This window comes from Anabas testudineus, chromosome 22 (genome assembly GCF_900324465.2).
Source record: "Anabas testudineus chromosome 22, fAnaTes1.2, whole genome shotgun sequence".
Classification (NCBI taxonomy): Eukaryota; Metazoa; Chordata; class Actinopteri; order Anabantiformes; family Anabantidae; genus Anabas; species Anabas testudineus.
Genome location: NC_046630.1, coordinates 7,779,101 through 7,802,216, shown reverse-complemented (window position 1 = coordinate 7,802,216; position 23,116 = coordinate 7,779,101). Strand labels below are relative to the sequence as shown.

At 39.6% G+C, this 23,116-nt stretch overlaps 3 protein-coding genes across 6 annotated transcripts; all 3 read right to left on the bottom strand.

The window, feature by feature from the left end:
* Positions 1 to 1,718: 1,718 nt before the first annotated feature.
* fabp7a (fatty acid binding protein 7, brain, a) lies at positions 1,719 to 2,893 on the bottom strand. Its single transcript, XM_026339001.1, has 4 exons — positions 2,743 to 2,893; positions 2,415 to 2,587; positions 2,232 to 2,333; positions 1,719 to 2,027 (listed from the first exon to the last, which is right to left on the bottom strand). The coding sequence occupies exons 1-4, from the start codon at positions 2,813 to 2,815 to the stop codon at positions 1,977 to 1,979; spliced, it is 399 nt and encodes a 132-aa protein (XP_026194786.1). The 5' UTR covers positions 2,816 to 2,893; the 3' UTR covers positions 1,719 to 1,976.
* A 630-nt stretch (positions 2,894 to 3,523) lies between these two features.
* Positions 3,524 to 14,421, bottom strand: usp40 (ubiquitin specific peptidase 40). 3 transcript variants are annotated; one of them, XR_003297433.1, is made up of 32 exons: positions 13,721 to 14,421; positions 13,548 to 13,615; positions 13,349 to 13,462; positions 12,580 to 12,744; positions 12,353 to 12,499; positions 12,078 to 12,221; positions 11,804 to 11,932; positions 11,457 to 11,573; positions 11,232 to 11,339; positions 10,911 to 11,111; positions 10,657 to 10,795; positions 10,389 to 10,470; positions 10,073 to 10,244; positions 9,911 to 9,995; positions 9,748 to 9,818; positions 9,255 to 9,664; positions 9,030 to 9,180; positions 8,873 to 8,933; positions 8,455 to 8,508; positions 8,120 to 8,208; positions 7,849 to 7,935; positions 7,710 to 7,746; positions 7,504 to 7,568; positions 7,245 to 7,319; positions 6,938 to 7,147; positions 6,663 to 6,781; positions 6,470 to 6,535; positions 6,149 to 6,359; positions 5,761 to 5,856; positions 5,588 to 5,682; positions 5,153 to 5,358; positions 3,524 to 4,918 (listed from the first exon to the last, which is right to left on the bottom strand). XR_003297433.1 is itself a non-coding variant. In XM_026340059.1 (31 exons), exons 1-31 carry the CDS (start codon positions 13,914 to 13,916, stop codon positions 5,250 to 5,252), a joined length of 3,873 nt encoding a protein of 1,290 aa, XP_026195844.1. In that variant the 5' UTR covers positions 13,917 to 14,421; the 3' UTR covers positions 3,524 to 5,249. The 3 variants fall into 3 exon arrangements, 2 of the variants coding, with proteins under 2 accessions (XP_026195844.1, XP_026195845.1); XM_026340059.1 differs by having other exon boundaries at positions 3,524 to 5,358; XM_026340060.1 differs by having other exon boundaries at positions 3,524 to 5,358; positions 10,657 to 10,792.
* A 528-nt stretch (positions 14,422 to 14,949) lies between these two features.
* Positions 14,950 to 21,999, bottom strand: LOC113147784 (thrombospondin-type laminin G domain and EAR repeat-containing protein-like). Of its 2 annotated transcripts, none has more exons than XM_026339012.2 (13): positions 21,618 to 21,999; positions 20,574 to 20,797; positions 20,005 to 20,354; positions 19,535 to 19,625; positions 19,285 to 19,441; positions 19,038 to 19,169; positions 18,872 to 18,942; positions 18,317 to 18,478; positions 18,001 to 18,208; positions 17,675 to 17,907; positions 16,364 to 16,542; positions 16,113 to 16,214; positions 14,950 to 15,835 (listed from the first exon to the last, which is right to left on the bottom strand). In XM_026339012.2, exons 1-13 carry the CDS (start codon positions 21,703 to 21,705, stop codon positions 15,682 to 15,684), a joined length of 2,151 nt encoding a protein of 716 aa, XP_026194797.1. In that variant the 5' UTR covers positions 21,706 to 21,999; the 3' UTR covers positions 14,950 to 15,681. The 2 variants fall into 2 exon arrangements, with proteins under 2 accessions (XP_026194797.1, XP_026194798.1); XM_026339013.2 differs by having other exon boundaries at positions 19,038 to 19,163.
* Between the last annotated feature and the right edge of the window lie 1,117 nt (positions 22,000 to 23,116).

The following is a 23,116-nucleotide window of genomic DNA, read 5'->3' as shown; positions in this document are numbered from 1 at the left end:
GACAGGATGATGAGACATAAGCAGCTTTTAACAGTGACAAAACAGAAATATTTGTTTTAACTGTGTTAACAGAGTTGTATTTAAAAACTTTTTCTTACCACATGAACATGTGCAATAGATACATTTTTGATTATATCAGTAAAGGAATCATCGTATGTTTGTCTGAAAGTCTTTGAATGAAATGTGCATGATGCGTGTCTGTATGTGTGTCTGTGTTTTATGCTCACGTGACCTTTTGAATTAGGATATTTGAAACAAATTACCACTGTCTCTCAGTCATGTTTTTAATAATATATGCCAAATATTTATTGGTATTCATATTTATCCTTATTGTAAATATTAGAAATATATGTAGTTTTATCCCTCCACCAGTACCTCTGAAATTAAAAATTAAAATCACTTGATGTATTATTTGTCAGCTACACCCTAATTTTGCTTGTGAATAGTAACACTCTGATATTAAAAAATAGCAATGCAAGTGTTTATTTTGTGTTTTTTTTAATGAATAGCTTTTCCAACAAAAAGCATATTATTGCGTGACAGCAATAATGTGCGGTTCCACACACATTTGGACAAAGGGGACTGACTAAATGGTCAAGTCTACTCACTGTATTTCCCTAATGAGGCCAGAGAGGGGTTACCGCAGGTCAGCTTACACCACTGACACAGATTCCTCACAAAGAGGAAGCTCCTGCTGTTCTCCCAGGAAGAGCACTGCAGACTTCACAAGCTACAGTACACCATTATCTCTCTGTTTCTCCAGTGTTTCCAACATCAAATGGCCTTTTTTCTACCTTTTCAAAGTGATTTCAAAGTGATTGTGCTGCTGTAAATATTGTGGCATAACCCTTAACTTGTCTTTTAATAGTTTTCACCCACGGAAATGATTTGAGAGAACTATTGTTGTACTATAATTGGAGCATAAACACACATTTTGATTGAAATTATCTTAGTTGGCAATGGCCAGATGAGTCCCACCTCATTACCGCAGTTTCTTTTTATCACTTAGTATTCAGAGGTGGCCAAAAACTTGGCAGCCTGTGTGTTTGGATGGGAAGAATAGCCACTTGTAGTCGCAGTGTTCAGTAGGCTGGACACAGCTCAGAGTGCAGAGTTGGGGGGCTTCAAATTGCTACTTAAAATGTGGGAAAGATGGAAAACAGATAAGTAAACGTAAGGCGAACATGAGCTTTGAAACTGTGAGAAGTCCTGTATTTTATATCAAAGACACCTAGTCAAACAAAGGTGTATTGACAGACTATTTTTGGACTTTGAAGAACAAACTTTTTGGATTGATACAAGCTGTCCCCAAGTCCCACCTTAACGCCTTCCTGTTGTACTAGCAGCAGCATTCGATCACGGTTGGTCCACACCATCGAATGATGCCTCTACGTAATGACACCACAACTTTAACCGGATTATCCCGAGGAGAGTGACATCACCACCCCCACCCCTTCCCGCTCCCAGCGGTCTCTGACCATCTGAGGGTTACTGGAGGACACTCACTCTCATGAGTTCAGTTGTTTTACTGGCTGCTGCTGCACAGCCGGCTCTGGCTTGTACCATCACCCTGCAGCTGTCACCTGGCAGTGGCCCATCATAGGGACTCCACTGTTCCCACAATTTAGGATGATATATCTGAATGTAGGACTGTCATCCGAAATGCAAGTGATGCTGATGGTGCTTTTAAATACCAACTGGAACAATGGAGACATTAAGAAAGTTCAGTCAAGTAGTTTATTTTTCCCTTTTTCAAACGTGATACACAGAATGAAACATTTCAGGACCTTCACAGTCTGAATGTTTTACAAAAGGTCTTACAAAAGATTCCCCAAAATATTTACCTTGTGTTACAATATTAAGTGCAAGTCACTGCATGCAATAAAAACGCATTTTATATACTGTAAAAAAGGAGAACAGCTTGTTGATGAGTCGCAGTGCTGGGGTAGATTTTCTCATTCACATGGGCGGCGAACTTAGGCTTTCTCATAAGTGCGTACTGCCTGGACACCTTCGAAGTTCAAACTCTGGAATGAAAAAAGAGAATAAAGTATGAAAACATCTAATGTATACATGTAAAGCAGGTTTTATAGGCACCATTACAAAGGAAAAGTGATGCAAGGGCTTCACATAAGCACTTTGAAACTTAGTTTATGGAGCAAAGGGCTCCACAATCTGATCAATGTGATAAATCTAACCACAAAGACAGATAGAGAGGAGCATAATCTTACCATCACCATTTTTCCATCCTTGATTTCTCTAACAAGTTTGGTCTCTTTTCCATCCCACTTCTGTGTATGCACAAATTTATCCCCTTCCATGGAAAAGGTGGACTGCAAGCAGAAACATGTTATTTTAAAACAAGCACAGACACTCACAGTGAAGATCATAACCCAATACTTCACTCCGCTTACTTTGACATGTCGGTCATCAGGCGTGGTCTCATCAAACTCCTCTCCCAGTTTGGCGGAGATCTCAGTGTTTCTGAATGCGCTCAGGGTTTTCACCACCACTTTGTCTCCATCTTGGCTGATCACTACTGTTGGCTTGGTGACAATGCCCACTTGTCTTGTGGCAAAACCAACACCTGCCAAAACACGCATCAAATGTACCTTTTAACAAAGTTATAACATTAACAACTATATAATGATTGTAAAAATTCATAATGTGACAACTTTGCTCAAACTACAGTTTCATCTTAGGGGTGTAAAAAACACTAAACATAAATTCAAACGTGCTCACCAAGTGACTTCATGTATTCATCAAAGTTCTGGCTGTCGACCAGTTTCCATGAAGCGCAGAAAGCATCAAGCATGTTTGCAGATGTTGTTGGTCCAGCTCCGTGACAGACAAACAGACAGTCAACCTCTTCTCTCTGTGCAGAAACTCCTGCAGCGCGTCTGCCTGGCTATTTATTATTGTTGTGGGAGGCGGTGACTTAAGCCGCAGCGTGAAAGCTGATTGGACAGAGCGGACGCTTCGTTGACTATGATTGGTCGCCACAAAGACGCTCTGTGTGAATGATGAATTACGAACCGTGCGTGTGGCGCAGGGTCCGTGACACATGGATGGAAATGTAAATAACCATTTACTACAAATGTCCAAAATAAAGGTCACCATCTTGATTTAAGTAAGCAAATAGGTAAGAGCCTCCCATTGGATAATTACTGCGTGGAGAATCTTTGGGATGTGTTGGAGAAGACTTTGTGCAGCACTCAATGAGAAGTTGGACAAATGGAATAGTTGACTTCCTTGGTAGGTTCAATGGTTAACCACACTTGTCAATCTATCCATTTATTTATAATCAGTTTATATTAAAATATGTAATTTAAAAAAAGATTTCCAGTAAAGCTAAAGGAAAAGTGGCAGAATCACTAAAGTCATTCTGATTCATAATCAGCGTGGCATACATGTCTGAGTTAAATTAAATGGCAATTGATATTTCATTCTGGAAAGTGGTGATCTGATCATTAGTGACATTCATAAAGCTACAGGCTAAAAGCACGACAGTAACAACAGTTACTACTGCATACCTTTATTGTTGATAAAATGCCTTCTGCAAGTACAAACAGAGGTCCACCGCCAATAATACAAGAGATCAGTCTTTTTCAAAACCACAAAAGATGTAATCAATAACACTAGTAAAAGATACAAAATGAAATTTCACTATTGCTGAGTATTATATGAATGAAACAAAAAGAAAAACTAATTACATTTGTACTTGCAAATCCTTGGCACCGATCAAGGTCAGTTTAGCACATGAAGCAGCACAAAAAAACTTGAACAAAATAAATTTTTCTCCCTACAAATACCATGAACAACAGTTCAGACAGTAGTAATTGTTACTTTTATCATATAAATTAGCTAAATAATCTTTTTTACTTCCCTGATGTTCACATACGGTGCATGCAAATGATACATTAAATGTCCCTCAATGAAAACTCATGAACTAGCTCTCACTTTATCTTTACATAATCATTATAGTGACAGAAGGAATTTGATTGTTTTACAGTATATACCTTGAGCAGACGTGGGCAGAAAATCTATATAGCATTGCAAGCAGTTATATAACACAGTGGTGTTTTTGCTCTATACAACTGAACTGAATGTGAAATGACAGAACAAGATTAAACTAAAGATGGTCAGTTTCCAATACAGGGCAATACAGTTATTTAAGCATTTATAGATCATGACTAGAAATTAAAAAAACAATCTACAGGTTTACATGGCAGCTGATTGTGTCATTTCCCACCTGAATCATTAAGTGCACAGAGCAAAAACATTGAACAATGTGTCAATGTCTAAATACTTTAACTGTACTTTACCATAATAACGCAGAACAACCGTTTAGGATTAAGAAAATAAAATGACTGCAAGAACTGTGAGGGGAAAAAAAGAGCAGCAGAGGTAGAGTCAGAGAGGTAGAGGGCGAGGTAGGGAGGACAGAGTAGCACTGAGGCTTCTCCACATTAAGGCCTATCTCTCCTCTCCCTTATCAACCTAAAATAAGTCCATTTATACAGCTCATGATCCAGATAAATCTTTTTGTTCATGGTGCACAGTGACATGTTTATGAATATATGACTTACCTTGTTAAAGAAAGCCAAACTTTAAAAGCCACTGGCAGGTGGCTACAAGTATAAAGTTTCACCCTGATCGGTATGGTTTATAAACAACTACATTTGAGATTTAAACTCCACCTTACACATGCTTTGTATAGTATTTTGTGGCAGCTGTAAAAGCCGTTTGCTCTGTTTTCTCTGGGCTGACATTTACAGTATAAGGTTACGAGTTTGCTACTGAACCACACGGTCAAAAATATAATTTCCTGAAGGGCAGTAGTCTTCAAATATCCCTCAGAAAATACAAGCAATGTAATTGAAGGACTTGTGTGGTGGTTGCAGTTTTGAGTGCTTGTCTAAAGAGAAAACAAGACAAACACGTTATCTAATAACAAATTATATGGCATAGAAATAATGCTTAATCATACCCAGTGGTTAAAAAAATAGCAAAAATCAAGTGCCAAATAAGAAATTCCTTCCCCTCATCTGTCAATAACATCTGGCAGATAAGAAGCAGGAAGCAGATTAATGTCTGATTTTGTCAAGTTTAATAAAAATCTGTTGAGAAAAAGAAATGGCACAAGACTGACCTTGAGTGGATTGTCCTAATTGCAATGTTGCACATGTGTGTTTACTGTAACTTTATAGATAGTCCTGGTTTGTTCATGCACCCAAAGGAGCAAGGCGCTATCTGAATTCTCCAACACTGATTGACAGTGCCACCTCTGGCTTCCTAGCTTTGTTCTGTCCAGCTTTCTTCTGGAGTCCAGTACCATCAGAGCCTGCAGCCTGCCCTCTGAAGATAAGACAAAAAACCAAATTTGATGTCACATAAAACAGAACCAATGGAAAGTTTTTGATTTTACAAATCTGTATCAATGGAACCACATGATGATTGATGATGATGAAGGCATGTGTTGTCTTTTCTCTGCAAAATGGTCAAGTACAAACATCTAAAGGCCAAAATCACAAATATTGCACATGGCTTCCCCTGCTGCTACACGTGACAAATAAAAAAGTCCCACCCTTTCCTGCGTTGTTCTGCCTGCTCTCTGAGCCTCTGTTGACCCTGCTCATCCTCCAAGGTGATAAAATCTCTGTTGTTATCAATTAGGAGATTCTAAAAGAAAAATGAACAGACTGAGTGCTCCACAATCAAAAAGAGCTATTTTTAAAACCTAAACCTGGGTTTTAATACCTTAATTCCAATTGTATCACCATCTTTGAGGTGGAATGGTGCTCCCAGCAGTGATTCTGCCTTTTTCTTCTTTTTCTTTTTGGAAACTTGCTGACTCTGAAAGTAAAAAGTCATATTATTCAGCAACAATAATGTAACAATCAATGACCAACAGGAACAGGGACATATGGTGATAGTTTCTTTGCTTGCGAAACAAAAATCTCCCAAAGTCCTGATAAAATGATGAACTTTATTCCTCCCAATGTTAGCCACATTTTGCTCCATTCATGCGTGCATGTTCAGCTCTAATAGTCTATCCAAGATTTCTGATCTCTCTGTTGAATAAGAGAGCGCAAGTATAGAGGTTAAACAGGCTCCTTCTCAAGAGATGACTCTTGTCCAGAATTACCCAGTTTGAGATTTCTTCCCAGATGTGTTTGTCCGGATGATGTTTGGCCAGCAGCAGACAGTCAGGGGAGAGACCATAGTGTGCAGCCAAACAGGTGCGAAGAGAGCGAGGGGAAGAGTCACGGGAAGCATCCCAAACCAGTTCCTCTGGAGGGTAGTAACACCGCTCTCCCGGTATTCCCATCTTAACATGCAGCACCACATCTTTAGAGCTTTGGGAAGGAAGGGGGTGTAAGATTGAAGAATTAATAATTCTTATAATAACTCTTACTATGGTGGGATACATTTGAATTTTTGTAAATTCTGACACAATAAACTGTACCCAAGTTCTTCCTCTTTTAGTAGCTGTTGCACACACAGGTCTGCACCACTGGTTAACTTTAATTTCCTAATTAGGCAAAAACAGAAAAAACTATTTAGTCTAGAAGACAAGTAATTAATAAAACTTTTCTGCTTGATGATCCAGAGGAAAAGAATCTGACAGTCATTACTTATAAGATTAGAGGTAGTCATACCTGAGTGTTAGTTGTTGTCCTCTGAGGATTCGTACCAGCCTCTGTCCCTCCAGCTGCCACATACGCATGAACGCTGTGGTTGGTACACACACATTTTGCAGAGCAGGCAGAGTCAACACCTGATACAGAAATATGCAAAAAAGCAGATCATCTTTAAACTTTTGGAAGAGAAATGCATCAAAAATCACATAAACATAAATATGTACCCCATTATGTAACTTCAGGCCGTATTAAAAGATCATAATTATGATTAACTCTTGCTTTGTCTACTCTACCTGAGTTTTAAGATCCTCCAGAGTGGCCTCATCTGAAATCTCCACCTGCCCTACACTTGTCAGTTTTGCAGTGTTGCTGCCAAACACATGTAGTGAATGACATGTTCCATCTCCACTCACAACATCCAGCATCTGCTCATCAGTGTGATTTAAATAGGTTTCCATGTTTTTAGAACCCAGATACAGCCAAACTGACAGCTTAAGAAAACCCTGAGAGAAATAAAGAAATACATCAACGGTCGAGGATAGGTAAAGTTATAAGTTATAAATGTATGTATCTTTAGCCAAAACCAAAACATTAAAGTACCTTTGGAGGCAGGTGTCCTTCTGTGATGACCAATGTCTCGCCACTGCTGATCTTTAGCTCTGACAGAGAAGCATCCTGAGAATAAAAAGTTGATTGACAAAAAAATGTTATACTTCCAGGCCAGCATACTTTATTTGTCTAAACTTGGTGCATGAAAGTTTTTAAAACGACTAATAGAAAATAATTTAGCTACAATCCTCTTAAGCCATAAAGTGCCAACGATTATTTATTTATTTAAAAAGAGACAATATACACTCACCTCATCCATAAGTGGCTCTCCAACCTCTTCACACCAATCAAGCCTCCTCAAGTGCCAACAGGTGCCTGCAAACATACATGTACAATATTATTGACAACCAAATATTGCAGCAAAGTACTACATTAAAAAGCAGCAAAGATATTAGTGTAAATCAATGCTAAACATGCAAGTTACATGTTATAAAAAGATCAGAAAAATAGTTTTACCATCAATTCCAACAGCTTCCAACATTGTCTTTAAACACTGCAAATAATAAAAAATAAAAAAATAAAAGTAAAAAAATAAAATACACGTTCTTTAAGCACATTATGAATGTTTAACATCTACACCAACATGTTTCTTCACCTCTTTCACAGTGCAAGTTCTCTCTACAATTATGTCCATTTCCATGCCAACGGAGGGCGCTGTGCCCACAGACAAGTGCAAGAAAAGCTGCAATGCAGAGAGAAAAACTCCAATCATCAATCAAGCATGCAACGCTTGTAATTCCTTATCTTGATTTGTGTTTAAGATGTAAGAAAGGACAGCTTTACTGGCACTTAAAAGTTCTGTAACTTTTACTTATGCAGGTGCAAGTACAAAGGATTTATTGAAGATTTAAAATATAAAGAGACACCTGTGAGGCCTTGGGGGCATTTCCCGGACAGAGAATGAGTGTCGTCATGAGTCGCACCCCTGCATCCCGAACGTTCAACTCCTCACACACTGTTCAGTAAACCAGGGTAAAAAAAAAACATGAGTGCACTTTAGTATGCATGTGCAACAACATCAAAGACAGAAAATGAGAGTAGGTAGACCTCATTAAATATTAGGTAAGGAGAGCACCATTAAATTCAGTAAGGGGGTACTGTAAACAAATGTGTATCATATTTTGTTAAAATGAGGGGGGATTTCCAGCTCCTAGTAATTTTCACCATTGAAATCACCCTGAAGCAACGCATGACACAGCACCTGGAGGAAGGAGTTTCCCTGTGCAGTCCACCTGTCTCAGACAGTACTGTGCACCTGGTCAGTGAGACAGACATAAGAATATAAACTTGTGCAAAGTCAAAAAAAAAAAAGATCTATGGTCAACCACAGGCATATTTTAACATGTTAGGTCCATCTATGTTACCCAAATAACAGCTCGGACTCCATTTACCCCAGTAGTCACTTTACTTATATTATAGTATATATGGACATTGTTATACTGTACATCATTTTATATCAATATATTAAAGTGTTTCTAATATCCTGCTCTTTTCCTGCATGTAAAACATCTCTTAGTGAAATGCAGTCCAGTACAAAACCAACTTTAACTATGACTTTGGTATTAAACATATAATTAAGTTTTATAATTATAGTTACTTAACAACATCTAGTAACTTGCCTGGGGGTTCCTTGTGTAGCTGCAGCTCTTCTATGGCTCTTTGTTTCACTTCACACAGAAGCTGGTGAAAGAGACACATTTGTGGAAATAATTTTATATTTAAGCTGAGAGAAAAAAATAAAAAAAAGAACATAGATCAGGCACAACAATTACTGACCATGTTTCCTGTGGCCGGAACCTTGATTTTTCTCTCCTCCCGTTTCTCCACTTCACCTCTTCTTCCTTCATGTGGTCGAAACTCCACCTGGAGCCAGCGGCAGTCAGATGGTGTAGTCACAGTGACAACATCTCCATTTAGGGTGAACACACTGAACAAAATGAAGAACACTTTTGTAATATATATGAATACATAACAACATACATATATCGCAGAGGATTTTACCTGCTGTCAAACGACTGTGGCTCCAGCACCAACAGTGCATCTCCATCTTTAAGTGACAGCTCCTTCAGTGTCCGGTGCATGTCATCAGGAGGGAACACCCTCCAACCACTTGCCCCTCCTCCCTCTCCTACCCCTTGCTGTTCTCTCTTTGCTCCCTTGTGCTCCTGGCACAGGAGACTTTCCTTAGGTTCCCCTAGTGCCTCCCTCACCTCCCCAAGAGTTGCACCACCTGCAAACCCTCTTGACTCCCTTTTAAGCCCTGGTCCCTCATTTTCAAAACTTTCTCTGTCCTCCTCACAAGCTAGTCCTTCCCCTGCCTTCTGCTCTACATCTTCGCCCAAAAAGGGACGAACTACAGTCAGCAGGACTGGTTCCCACTCGGCTCCGGTGAAGATAGTTGCACCACACACCTGATAAAATAAAAACCAGCTAAATTAGTTACTTGAATGATTGACATTTCAGAAAGTTTGTGATAGACTTTACTTTTCTTTACCTCTCTGCCATTCCACACAAACAAGTCAGAGTTTGTGTAGATACCTGCACTGTACAGAGAGATGCTGTCATCTGAAAAGAGAAATGCAAGCAAAACATATTTATAGAGATTCACAAAATCCTCATTTTACTCTCCTCTGTAAGTACTTTGCTAAATGTCTCACCTGTGAGAGTATTATAGAGGTGTAGACCTGCTGGAAGACTCCTGGCCACAGTCAAAGCCATATCTCCTTCCCAGAATTCCTGCATCTGAATAGACAAATACAAACACGTTTTAATTTTAAGATTCTTTTCAAGATCTAAATACAATATTTGTATGAAGTTACCTGATAAATAGCTAATCGCAGGTCTCCCACAGTCTTTCTGCGGTCAAAATTGAGGGGCGTGATCTCGTTTTGCACTTTGTTGGCAGGTTGCAGGGCTCCATTTTCTAGCCTGTAAGAGTGCACCAGGTGCAGACGCAGCTCCACTGTGTTATTTGTGGCTTCAAACTTCTCTCTGTAACAAAAACAGATTTATGTATGATTTTGTGTTGCCCAGACTACTCAATGATTCACTGATTTAGAAATTTGAAATATTCTAACTAATTAAAAAAAACAAAACTGTTGAATTGACTCATTGAATGTGTGTTTGTTTCTGTACCGCATCTGTTGCAGCTTGATGTTCTCCTCCTCAGCCATCTGGATGAGGTGAAAAGGAACTTTGTACTCGGGATTATTTAGAGCTGAAAATATATAAAAAGCAATTACCAAAACTATGAATAAGTTGTGTAAATTAAATCAATGATTACTGTGTTCAACATGTTCGAACTTAACTCTTTTCTGTTATACACCTGTCTTCATTTATTATTCTGACTGAACTAGGCAGACATAATCTTTCCATTACAAACAAAAAACACAGTGTCTATTACCTTCACATGGCCTGTGCAGCTGTGCTTTTCTGTAGAACAGCATGTAAGCACTCTCTTTGCCCTGGAACTGCTTCTCTATGTCAGACTCCCTAATGGAGGTCACAGTGGAGTCATTAAGATCAAACCAGTGGCTACCCTGCTGATAGATGGGAAGATATACCGTGAGAAACAGGCATTAAAGTAATCACATGATGTCCACCAAAAAGGCAGACAGATGTAATTTTAACCTTTGAATTCCTGTGATTTTATAATACCTCTTTCTCTGACTCTGGCTTTTGGTCTGGTCCAGTGTGTTGTTTAAAATCTCCTTTGTCTGAAGCTGTTGACGGTTCAGAGTCTGTGGTCTGTTCTAGCGGAACAGGTGGCTCAGTCACAGGGCTTGGTGGGTTTGCTTTCAGCGCTACCCGAGGGCCATTGGACAACAACATGAAAACGTCATTGTGGGAATGCAAGAACTATATCGGAAAGAGAAAAGGTAAAGCAACAAGGGTTCAGAAACAGGAGAAGACAAAGGTAGGAAAAACTATAGTAATCCCAAAAATGTATTATTAAAGATACAAAAAAAACAAAAACACCTTTCCTATAGGACCATAGTGCTTTTTAAACTTTTTGTTCCAGGATGAACCAATCTTATCCATGAGTTTCTGGCCCAACTGGTCCACCAGGACACTCTTTGATGGCTCCTAGCAGACAGAGAATAAAAAGCATCAGAGAATAAAAACCATCTGATTAGTTAACAATGGCTGCACCTCTGACTCAACACACAACAAGAGCACGTGTCAAAGCTACTACTGCTGTACCTGGGCAATTATTGCTGTGAGGACAGACAGAGGGTCATCTGCTTGCAGTTTAGGCTCACACACTTTTATGACTTCCTCCTTGACTTTCTTCTGAGTCTTAGGTTTGCAGTCTTCCTCCTGACAATGACACACAGATGACCTTGCTTTCCTAATGCACACAGTCAAAAGCTTGCAGAGTTTGTTTTGTTTTTTTAACACTGGTGACAGTAACGTACACAAATATGAAATGTCTATTAACAAATGGGTGATTTATAATAAGTCACTGGCATGTCATATTCTAAAAAGCAAACAAATCATTACTGGTTTTTATTTTGCTACGATCTTCCTGTTTGATCCGTTTTTCTCACCGGCGGCTCCCATTGACCAAGTTGGTCAATATCATTGATATAGACATGGTAATGGCCTCCGTAACAGCCGCCCTTATGGATAATGACAGAAAACAGCTCATAGGAGTAATCTGAGTCCTCTCCATCCGTCTGTAAGAAAGAAATATATAATATTTACTTTTTAAGGGTTGGCATTTGGTATAACAAAGCCATTCCATATAAGAATAGGTTAAGCCCAGTAAACAAAATGCAGCAGAAATAACAATTTTTTATCTAGAAGTGTTAAAATCTGTACCTGTTCACAAAATGGCCGTATGTTGATAGTGAGAGGGAAACTGTAACGTCCTGTCTCCTTGTATCGCTCACATTTGGTAAAGTCAAAGCTGAATCTCAGCAAAGACATTGTCAAGAATGGAGGGAGCTTTTTCAGCTTAGCAGACTGAATATTAGCAAAACGCAGAGTTAAAAATGAGAAACAAATAATAAAAAATAGCTTTATATTTTTGATTCTGAAATGATATATTATAACCTTTGCTATTGTTTTAATAGGGCCTGAAGGTTGGCACTGACCTTGGCAGCAGTGACCAGCCTGTCACACTGTGCACAGCGGTACAAATTATTGCCCTCAAACAACTCTTCTTCCACAAACATGTTCCACAATGCCTCCTCCAGACTAGACACACCACAGACACACACAGTCAGGTCCAGGAAGTCCTCCTAAAGAAAGCAGAAACAAACATTTAAAAATCAGAAGTTGGATCATCTATAGCATTTACTTCCACACTGGGTGTACTAACCTGTCTCTGACTGACGTTTCCACACTCCTTGCACACAATGCTATTGACAATGGTCCCATGGTAGAGCTGTTGGATAAATGTACTACCACTAGTGCCCACAAGAGAGTGCTCCAATGCACTGAACAAAATCCTGTTCAGTTCCTGCACATCATGCTGATTCGTCCCCTGTGGAAGCAAGACAACAGAAAAGACATCTTAAACCTTACATTGTAAAATGCCTTGAGAAGATTTTTGTTTTACATATGACTTTTGTGCCATTACATAAACTGAATTGCATTTAGTATGTATATTGACCTTATCAGGTTCTGTCAGATTATGGTTATGAAAAACAACTCTATGAAATCATTATTTGGTGCAGGATTGGGACACAGTATGTCACTCTTTATTTTAAATGCATGATTTGCATCGTGCATAGTCACTCTAACCTAACCTCATGCACTTAGGTATTAAGTTACACTTTCGATTTTGAATGCCTGGCTCAAGTGTAATCCTATTAATTTACATTATATACAGTCTTGACTTGCAAGACGTGGTTGTGAATGCCTGTTTTTATTCTCTTCTTCCCCTTTCATGTATTTATTTTGCTTAACTGAGCTTGAAAGGTTTCCAAAAAACACAATTCTAGTTAGGTTTCTGATGTGACTGCTATTAATACGTTTGAAAATGTTTTGTAAACACTAGCATGTATTTCTGTATATAAGTGTAAGGTAAACTGATCACTGAAATAACAAGTCTCCCTCTTCACTGACAATAACAACCAAAAACAGACCTCACTGCTGTTCCAGCCAAAGCTGTCAGTCAGGTCCGCTGTGGAGGCACTCTGCTGGTCCACCAACAACAGCCTGGCAAACAGTCTCTGGAGCTCCAGTGGGATCACCCTGACCTGGAGGAGAAGGGAAAAGCGCATTAGACTTCACACACACCTATACACATGGCATATGTGGTTGCAGGCGCCTGTCTGTACCTACTTTGGATCCTGGTTTCTCTTTATCTTCCAGACATCCTAATTCCTCTGGCCCCAAACGGAACAGCTCCTCTGCAAAGACACACAACAAAGCATAAACAACACATATAGAACACGTAGATGCCCTCTGGTGGACCTCTGTCCTCCCTAAGGAAAGTTCACCTGCCCTTGACCTACCTCTGAACTCTGGGGTGAACAGCAGAGTCTGGAGCAGAGAGTTGAGGTAGCAAGTCCCGCCCTGGTTCTTGATGCCGCACAGATTGCTTCTTCCTCGGGGTGAGGGTGGCTCATCACCCCCCTTTACAACTCTTCCTTTGGAGGAAGCAGAGGAGAAGCCTTCTTCTCCCTCTTCCTCGAAAAGATTTCCAAACATGCTGTGTGAGTTTTTTTTTTACCCTGTTGTCTCTCAGTTATGCTGGTACTTGGTACCTTGTAGTGACCCGTGTGTTAGCACTCCCGTGTGCCTTCTTGCTATCTCATCTTAGTCTTGCCGAGTTCCCTGTTCACAATGGCCGGGCTAACTCTGAAATAAGAAGACTTCACGGGGCTAAACATAGCGACTATTACCTGCTGTATATTCGTTGGGCTTGTATTTATGTTTTTAGCTAGCTTAGCACGTTAACAAAAGTCAAATCAATCGAGGACACTCATCAGCTGCTTGACAGCTCAGCGAAAATGAAAAGAAAAACAGGCTGTCGGAGGACAACGACTGAAAATGGCGACTTCTTACTGAAACTACACAGACTAAATTAGTTGAAATGTATTTCGGTATAGCTCCGAACACCGACTCTTTCTTCCTCTGCCTGTCTTAAAACAGATAACAAACGTAACATGTATAAAAATACAGTTGGTGAACAGTAAGCAGCCATGTTTTTTCCTCTCAGACGTGGTACTGATGCATTGTGGTTCTTGTAGTATCCCATTTATCAGTTAACCTATGTGCTCAAAAGACTGTAAGTAAGATATTTTTATTACTTGACCGGTGCATGTAAACTTATTCAATTTGAGTATTGTTCAATTTTAGGTAACTTCTCTGTAACTTTATGTTTCCCAATAAAATAAAAACGGCCACAGATATTGAAAGTAGGAACTACATTTCCCACAATGTTGCTCTTAGCCGTTAAAAAAGCATTATGGGGCTTGTAGTGTAGTAGCACTAAATTAGGTTTATGGTTGTTGGTTTTTATAGAACCTGATTGTTATGTGCCCAGGGCCATGAGTGCAGAATCACATACCAATCAAAGATCTCACTGAGTTTCTGATTAGCCACAAAATAACTTGGAATAAAAACGTGCGTAAATGTAATCCTGGAGGGTATGTTTAGTACCTTTGTTGCCAACGTGCATGCTCAAAATGAACATTGCTGAAGGTGATCAAATGCATAAACAACTCTTGTCTTGCATATAAACATATTAAATCTGGTTTATTGTAATCTAAATAATTTACTGTCATTTTTATATATAAATCATGCTGTCAGAGGCAAATAGTAAACCAGTCAGTTATCTTGAAGAGAACATGCATTCCAGTTAATAAACAAAATGTTAAATATAATTTCAATATAAAACGTTTTTAAAGAAAGTAAGGAGCTGTAATGAATTATATTAATATCTGTAAGACAATGCAGACAAATAGACATATCTCATTTTCAAAAATCAGTGCACATAATATTTTCGTTAACTGAGGTACACCAGTTTTTGTGTCGGAACTGACAGTTAATGTTATGGAGTAACTTGATGCAGGGTTAATCATTAAACCAAAAATCCTCCACTCAAAATCCCTGGGAAATATTTGAATAGCCACCACAAACAATCTCATCAATTACTTGCTGAAACTTGCCCATTTAAATGATATTTACTCCAGGAAATATTAGAATATTCCTTTAAGGCCACTTGTGCAATTTCTATACAATTGTAAAATGTACATTAATATGCTCAGGTCAAATTCCCAGTTACAATACCAAACACTAACATTAGCTACAGACTGGCCTTGACTGTAAGTTGCAAACAGGCACAGTATTGTTAAGGCATATTTTACATAAACACACTCACACATTTTGAAAATGATTGCAAACCTGTTCTCACACAGACAGTTAGAAAAACAGCATCTACAGTACATACACTCAAAGTCACTCTTTTTGCCTAGTACGTTTTCAGTTTGAACACTTTGGATAGAGGCACCTTGGCACTAGAATAGATCAGATATGATTCTCCTTGAGAGCTGAAAAACTCCCAGTCACTGCACCCTATCGTTGGGAGCCAGTGAACAGGAACAAAGCCTTCATATCCCTGCCACCTAAAAACAAACAGAGAAGAGGAATGGAATCAGAGGTGTGTTTGCATCGACTTAACAATGGCTCAACCTAAAATTAGCTGTGGGCCTTTTCCTTGTTCCTAGTGAATTCTCACATCAAAAGAGCTGATATGCTTTCACTAGTCGGTCTCACACGAAGCAAATAAATCTCCATTACAACAGTGTAGGTGTATGTCCATGTTATGAGTTCTGCACCAAGAGTGTAGTCAGCAAAGATTAATTACTTTTACAGTGGGAGTGTTGTTAACAATTTGAGTACCTGTAGAGAATGCTGTTGAGAGAGTAGGATTCTCCGTTAAAGGAATTAGCAACAACCAGAAAATGTTCCTCCCCGAGGCTAAAGAACTCCCAGTCCACTGCACTAAAGAGACAGAAAGGTATGTGGTGATGATGAGGCGGTGAAACAGTAGCAAACAGGTTATTATACACAAAGTGTTCCTATAATCTGTGTGTGTGTGTGTGTGTGTGTGTACAGTACGTGCGTCCGACATGGTGGCTGCACATCTGTACCTGTAGGTGACAATATCCTGGAAGCGGACAAACAGTTGCCCAATCATGTCCAGTTCGTAGATAGTTGAGTTGATGGCGTATCGACTGGGACCATTACCCTGGAGTCTGTGTCCATTGGCAACAACCAGGAAGACTCTGCTGCCAATCTTAAACATTTCCCAGTCTGTGGCGCAGAACGTCTAGATTGACAGTGAGAGAAAAATTAAACGGATGATGATACAGCCATGCTTCAGTGTAGTGAGTTTACCACATCCACATTAGTTTAGCACATTTGCAGATCAAACTTTGATTATTTGCACTTAAGATCAAGTACAGCTGAGCTTGTGAATTAAATTGTCATGAAGTATTGGGCTAATTTTGGCCTAGTGATGTTAGTGGCAGTGAATCCTGGGATGGACATGTGGGTACTAAATTTTATGGTAATCCATCAAATAATAGTTTAGATATTTCACTTAAACTCACAAATATGAAATGTCTGGTATTTGATCAACTATTTAATTATGTGACTATCTTAATTGTCACTATCCTAAAAGTCAATGTTCTCTAGGGACAAGTAATGCCCTCATGTTGGAGGTATTTCAGTGTGGACTGAGGTGGTGAACCGTCCAACTGACAGAGTGACATTACATATTGAAGCCAAGCTGTGGCTGGAAAGGTCCCGCAGTTATGTTTTCTCTCGCTTTTCTGTATCATTTCATTTCATGACTCATTTCCACCTGCCCCAAGGTGGTCTTGTGAGTCTTCACATCCAGCTGTGGAGTTTCCCTAAATCACACATCCCTTTGTGGTTTCTCATGTGTCTATCACTGTGTCAGCGCTCTCTCCTCAAATGTGGCTAGATTCAAATATACTCCACACTATCAGTACATGTCAAAGCACTGCTATCGCCCAAGTAAATCATAGCAAACCGCACACTCTATTTTTGGCCCTGTCTTAAATGCACGGACACACACGTTTCTTGCACCCTCCTCTCTCTCATTACCCTTTTATCTCTTCCAGCTTGTATTCCCTTCCTTTTGTGTGTAGAGACAAGATGGTTTTTCATATTCATCTCAGAGATACGGATCTCATCAGATGAAATCAAAGCTCAGCTTGTGAGAAGATGAATGGTATGGAAATCATGCAGCAAAATGCTGCTTTAAAGTGCTATTAAGTCTAATTTCCACCCACGCTCAAACAGTTTCCAGTCTAATCTGTGTTGTGGTTGGGTACAAAAACATCTTTTTTTTTTTTTACATCACCTAAATGAGAGGTATTAAATCTTCTTTATGAGGACAATTATTTTTCTCCTGATTTACGTTTACCATATACCTTAATTTTCTGGAACACCAGGAAGTTTCCATTGACCCAAACATAGATAACAGAGTCTACAGAAGTGGTAACCCCATCAAAAGCATTTGCGACCACCAGAAAGTGGTACGGTCCAACTGTAAAGAACTCCCAGTCGTAGGCTCCTGAGGTTGGCAGCCTCTGGTGAACCTCAAAAGACTTTGTTAATCTGTTCCATTTGTATATCACACTGTCAATAGTGTGATTACTATCACCTGGAAGAGAAACCAGACAGATAATTTAAACTGATTTATTGCAGGAATTGTGGAAGTTAACAGGTAGTCATTTGATATATAATTTGTTTGTACCTAGTCTATGATTGGCCACAGCAAGATAGGTTTGTTGATTGATTTTAAAGGCTTCCCAGTCCCGTGCACAGTGGGTCTGTAGAGTCTGGAAATGCACAAACCGCTTTCTTCTCTTGCTCCACTTGTAAATCACAGAAAAGTCCATCTCTGATTCTTTGTTAGTATGTTTATCTGGACCTTCCCCAGAGTTTGACACCACCAAAAATATCTAAATATAAAAAATTAAACAAAGGGGTATTTTGTTGTTTTTGATTTCAGAATTAATAATTAATGAGATATGTTATTATTATTTTTTTTTTACTTCCTCTTCTCATACTTTCTTGCCCATGGTGAAGTGTCTCCAGGCCAGGGCTTTCTGGGTGGTGAAATTCTGGTACAGCTGGAAACCTGTGTCTGTCCACAGATACACAGCAGAACCAGAAACTGTGGAGCGGTGAGCCATAGCAGCCATCAGACCTATGCCAGGTATCTGGAACACCTGAGGAATGGATAAAAAACTAAATCTACTAGCAATTTACTTTATACTAATTTTGCAGACACCTTTATCCAAAGCAGTTCACGGTATGTGCCACATACGCACATGCGGTTATCTCTGAAAAAAAAAATGTGTCTGCAACAGTGGTTCACATTTTTTCCTTTGTGGCCCCTTGGTACAAAGTTATTTCTGCTTGTGATCCCTTGTCACATGTCTGTGACTTGTAAAATGTAAGTCAAGTGTGATTTTCCTCTCAGAGGCTGTCTGTTAGTTTGTAGAGGCCTAAAGAGGTAAAATTATGTAGTATCTGATAAAAAACACACAATTAGAGGAAAGTATTGAATATAAACAATAAATATACATAAATGTTCCTTTTTATTCAGGAGGATTAAATACCTCTACATCATGCGTCTCTGAGCTGGTGGTGAGAACTTGATGTTCCAACACATAGTCCAGGCGTTTATGATCTGAGTATATGAAAATATAACATTGTTGTAAATTTTCAAGCTAAGTTGAGAAAAAAAATGTTCTCTTCAGTGGAACGTTGAGGCTGCATTTTCACCTTCTAGCACGGGGGTCCACAATGTGCCGTCGCAGAGATAGAGGCCTTTCCTGAGCGGATTGAACCACAGTTGACCTTGTAGCAACTGCGAGCATGGTCGTTCCAACCCCACTGACACCCTCTGCTCTGTTTCTTACAGCGAAAGAGACAAGATAAAATAAGGACAATTCAAGAGGCAGGAAAGCAGAAAGACTCGTGCAGTCATGTCTTGTCAAATCATGTCTGGTGAATTGTTTCTGTAAGTTACCATAGGGTGCTATGTGGCCGCCTTCCTTCCTCTCCGTGACAGGGAGGTCTAAGAGAAGTGGTGGTACTGACAGAGCTGACAGCTGGGGGTTGGAAGAGGGGCAGATCTGATGTGTTGCATCCGAACCTGGCACCAAAACCAGCTGACGCAGCAGACCCTTTACATGGGCAGCCAAATAGAAATGAATTTAGCATCATACAATTCATAAGCACAAGAGATTAAGTTAGTAATGAGGAAATATAAACCTTACTGAAAACAAGCCTTTCCATCTTCCCCGACTGCCAATGTGGAATCTCGATCCCTGAATGTTGAGGTCCAAGGGGAAAGGCCTGGAGGGGACACTGCCATAAAAAGATCAAATTGTTACTAATAGCTGAAGTGGGATGTTTGTGTGTAATTAAAGTATTCTCTCCCACTTTTGTTTTTCAGGATTCAGACAGGAATTGTATTACATATATATGAGTGCTGATATTCCTCCCTTCTAAATGCCAGAGGGAGTTTCCACTAAAAACCATCTATCACTTACTGTCAGGCCACTGTGATATGACTGCAGGGCGTGCGCAGATTTGGAGCAGTGCCATTTTATTGTGATGAAAGATCGACTATTCCTCAAGGGAACTCAGAGGCAACAGGAAGACAGGCTGGTGGACTACACGCTACCCACCCAGTGAACAGCAAACAGACAGCAGAAAGTAATATAGTAAAACAAGATGAACTTACATTTGTAGTGGTGAGCTGCAGTCCACTGTGAGCTTCACATGTTGACCATTAACAGTTAGAACCAGAGTGTGCCACAGATTGTCAGCCAGCCGAGTGCCTCGAAACACCCAGTGCTCTACCGCCCCTCCTTGACCTTTAAAAAGAAAGTGCAGGCATTTTCTGGAGAACCTCAGTCCAAGAATTATCCCTCCATGTTCCTCATTGCTCTTGTTTCGACTCTCCTTCTTCTTCCCATCTTTTTCTTGTGCGGTGATATCCCTCTCCTTTCTTTTCAAAATGTCTCCCTTATTGTCCTCCTCGCTTTTCTTTACATGTCCTGGTTCCACAATAGTAAAGATGTATTCATTTCGCTGCAAAATAAAATGGGAAGAACATCAGATCGGACACACTGTATTTGGCAGAGATAAGTAGTTTGTCATAGTTAAGAGTAAAGAGCTATTGGTCAGACAAAACAAGTAAACTGATGTCATCATGGGATTCCACAAAGTCTTATTGCCATTGTCTTAATTTTTATTAGTAGTTGGTTAATTGGTTGCATATTTCTATTTTGGATGATGTGGTATACTCACCTTGAGCGCAATACGAGTGACTTTTAATGTCACAACAATGGAGAATTCTGTGGGGAAGAGGTTGCAGTCTACCAGCAACTGAGAGGAGGGAAAGCTCATGGAGGTGTGAGGGCTGGACAAATGAACACCCCTCACCCCTCCAGCCTGCCTCATGTCCACCCCTGGTACGAGTTTGGAGGTGTCCTTCTCGAGAACAAAAGACAGAAGATCCAGAGGGACCAAATCTGCAAACAGTAAGTAAGGAAGTAAGTAAACAGCTCAGGAATATAGTGGGTTCTGAAATCATTAATGGGATAACAAAGAGAAGAAAATCATGTCTGCTATGTGGCGTAAAGTACATACTATTATGTGTTTCTAGGATTATTCAAACTAAACAAGTAGGGAAAACCACTCAGTTTCATTTTTTAATAATAATGTGTGGGGTACTTCTTCCACCACTGCTCATATAATAACATCCACTGTATTAAAAAAACAAGTAGTAGTCGAAGTAACAAATAGTCATACAGTGATTTTGTTTCAAGGGGTTACAAGTTAAAAAAGGTGGAGAACAACTGCCATAAATTAATAAATGAATTACTGTCATAGCATGCATGACCCCAGCGCTGTGTGAGAAATAGCCCTGGGTGACGGTGGAGCTAGAGAAGGTTGTAGGAGGGGTGGATATTAAGAAAGATGCCCTTTGGAAAGGGAGAATAATGGAAGACAATTACTGCCGAATTGATGAGACATCATGTACACATGCATCCTGTTCGTCCTGATATTTAGATGTGTATAGAATTGTTATGGAATCCTAACCACATACGATGTCTGTACTTGTTTGTGGATGTTAATTTGAGTTAATTCTGCACACACAAGCCCTCCCACTGTGCTGCAGCAGACGCAGACAGTTGGAATTATCCAGAAGAATTTTAGCTGGAGGGGTTTCCCAGGTTTTTAGATGAAACTATGAACCATCCACTGAATAATCATTAACTGAACATCACTGTTAAACTGAGCTGAGTTTGAGAGAAATTATTATTATTAAAGAATACGTGGGTACAATACCTGTGCAGTGTTTCCATGTCTCTGTGGTGGTGTCGATGACCCTTAACCCCAGAAGAAGAAGAAGCTGCACAAATATCAGTGATGACATTACAGAAAAACTGTGTAGTTCAGTTTCCAGCTGGTACAAATGTCTCCATACTGAAGGTATTTCTCTATCTATTGTTCCTTTTTTGATCTCAGGTGACAATACACACCAGGAAACTGTGTATTCTCCTTGTTGATCTGAGTGAGCATTTTCAGATCTTTCCGCTCCAAAGAAAAACGTCCAGGCGACAAAATCGTGAACAGTCAACAAACTTTCCAGCCTTGAAGATCATGGGAGCTACAGTGGTTACCCTATGATTTATGTGCACTTACATAGTAGAAGCATCTGTTCTCAAAGAGAAATCCATTCATGTGCGTAGAGAATCCTGCACCTGCAGCTCCTTTTAAACACCAGAGCCATGCAAATTACAACAGCCCGTCACTCATCCTCCCTAAACCGCCTCTGATGACACAGACCTGCCAGAGGGCTGAGCTGCTCCACTGTGTGTGTGTGTGTTTGTGTGTCTTCAGTGATGACAGACAGACTGAGAGACAAGCAGGCTGAATATTTAAATGTAATTGTTTAGAAAATATCTGTCAAAAAACAAAATTCCTACAAAACATTCAGATCCCAAAAGGTTGCCTTATAATTTGTTTTTGAAAATAAAAGACAACCTAAAAACAGCAGAATACACACGACCTTTGGTCAATTGATGTATAGATGCACGTTTATTAGCTGTTATCTCTTCATTACCTGAGAAACTGTGCCATGTGCTGTGATGTTAATGTTTCATTCATTTGTGTATTTGAAATGAGTTAAACAGGCAAACACCACAATGGGCAAGGTGCTACAAGCATTGTGGTTAAATAGTAAATAATAGTATTTGATTCATTTCAACCTGTTTAGAGTTAGTTGATGACAGCCGTGTGTATCATAATTGACTTTTAAATACTTTCCCAAGCAATGAGTGGTCACCAAGCAACAATGGTTGATATTGACTTTCCAAAGTACATTCAAGCTTGATTTGTTTAAGAGGCACTCGTCAAATCATCAGACTGTGCATCTGAGCTTGTGTCTGATCTCTCAGAATCATGACATCTACCGACCAGCACATTTACAAAGCAAATCCATTCTGTCGCTCTTCTTATTTACCACATTAAGATCGCAGACTGCACCTAGATCAGGATACAAGATACACGAGTTGCCCAGCTTTTTCTTTCTCTATCCATTCATTAATCTTTCTTCCTTCCAGGCACGACAGGGTTGTTATGCTCTCATGTGTGGTTTCACGCGGACCTGTTTAGATGCAGAAAACTTGATGTAGATTGTCCACTCGTATGCATGCCTTCCTTATTCCTGGTTTGACTCATCTGATTTTGATCTTATCGCTGTTCCAGTTGTACTTAATATAACCACTCGGTCACTTTATCAGATGAGCGGAGATCTAAGGATTAAGGACCCAAGTGAGACAGGG

What these genes read in the sequence shown, in the direction of transcription:
- fabp7a (XM_026339001.1), bottom strand. Translation starts at nt 2,815, where the DNA reads ATGCTTGATGCTTTCTGCGCTTCATGGAAACTGGTCGACAGCCAGAAC. An exon ending in TGAATACATGAAGTCACTTG is followed by an intron (nt 2,588 to 2,742) that starts GTGAGCACGTTT and finishes GTGTTTTGGCAG; the next exon opens with GTGTTGGTTTTGCCACAAGA. An exon ending in AGGATGGAAAAATGGTGATG is followed by an intron (nt 2,028 to 2,231) that starts GTAAGATTATGC and finishes TTTTCATTCCAG; the next exon opens with AGTTTGAACTTCGAAGGTGT.
- usp40 (XM_026340059.1), bottom strand. Translation starts at nt 13,916, where the DNA reads ATGTTTGGAAATCTTTTCGAGGAAGAGGGAGAAGAAGGCTTCTCCTCT. An exon ending in TGCGATTAGCTATTTATCAG is followed by an intron (nt 9,996 to 10,072) that starts GTAACTTCATAC and finishes TTGTCTATTCAG; the next exon opens with ATGCAGGAATTCTGGGAAGG. An exon ending in AAGGACACCTGCCTCCAAAG is followed by an intron (nt 7,148 to 7,244) that starts GTACTTTAATGT and finishes TATTTCTCTCAG; the next exon opens with GGTTTTCTTAAGCTGTCAGT.
- LOC113147784 (XM_026339012.2), bottom strand. Translation starts at nt 21,705, where the DNA reads ATGTCATCACTGATATTTGTGCAGCTTCTTCTTCTTCTGGGGTTAAGG. An exon ending in TCACTCGTATTGCGCTCAAG is followed by an intron (nt 20,355 to 20,573) that starts GTGAGTATACCA and finishes TTTATTTTGCAG; the next exon opens with CGAAATGAATACATCTTTAC. An exon ending in TGGTGTTCCAGAAAATTAAG is followed by an intron (nt 16,543 to 17,674) that starts GTATATGGTAAA and finishes CTGTCAATCTAG; the next exon opens with ACGTTCTGCGCCACAGACTG.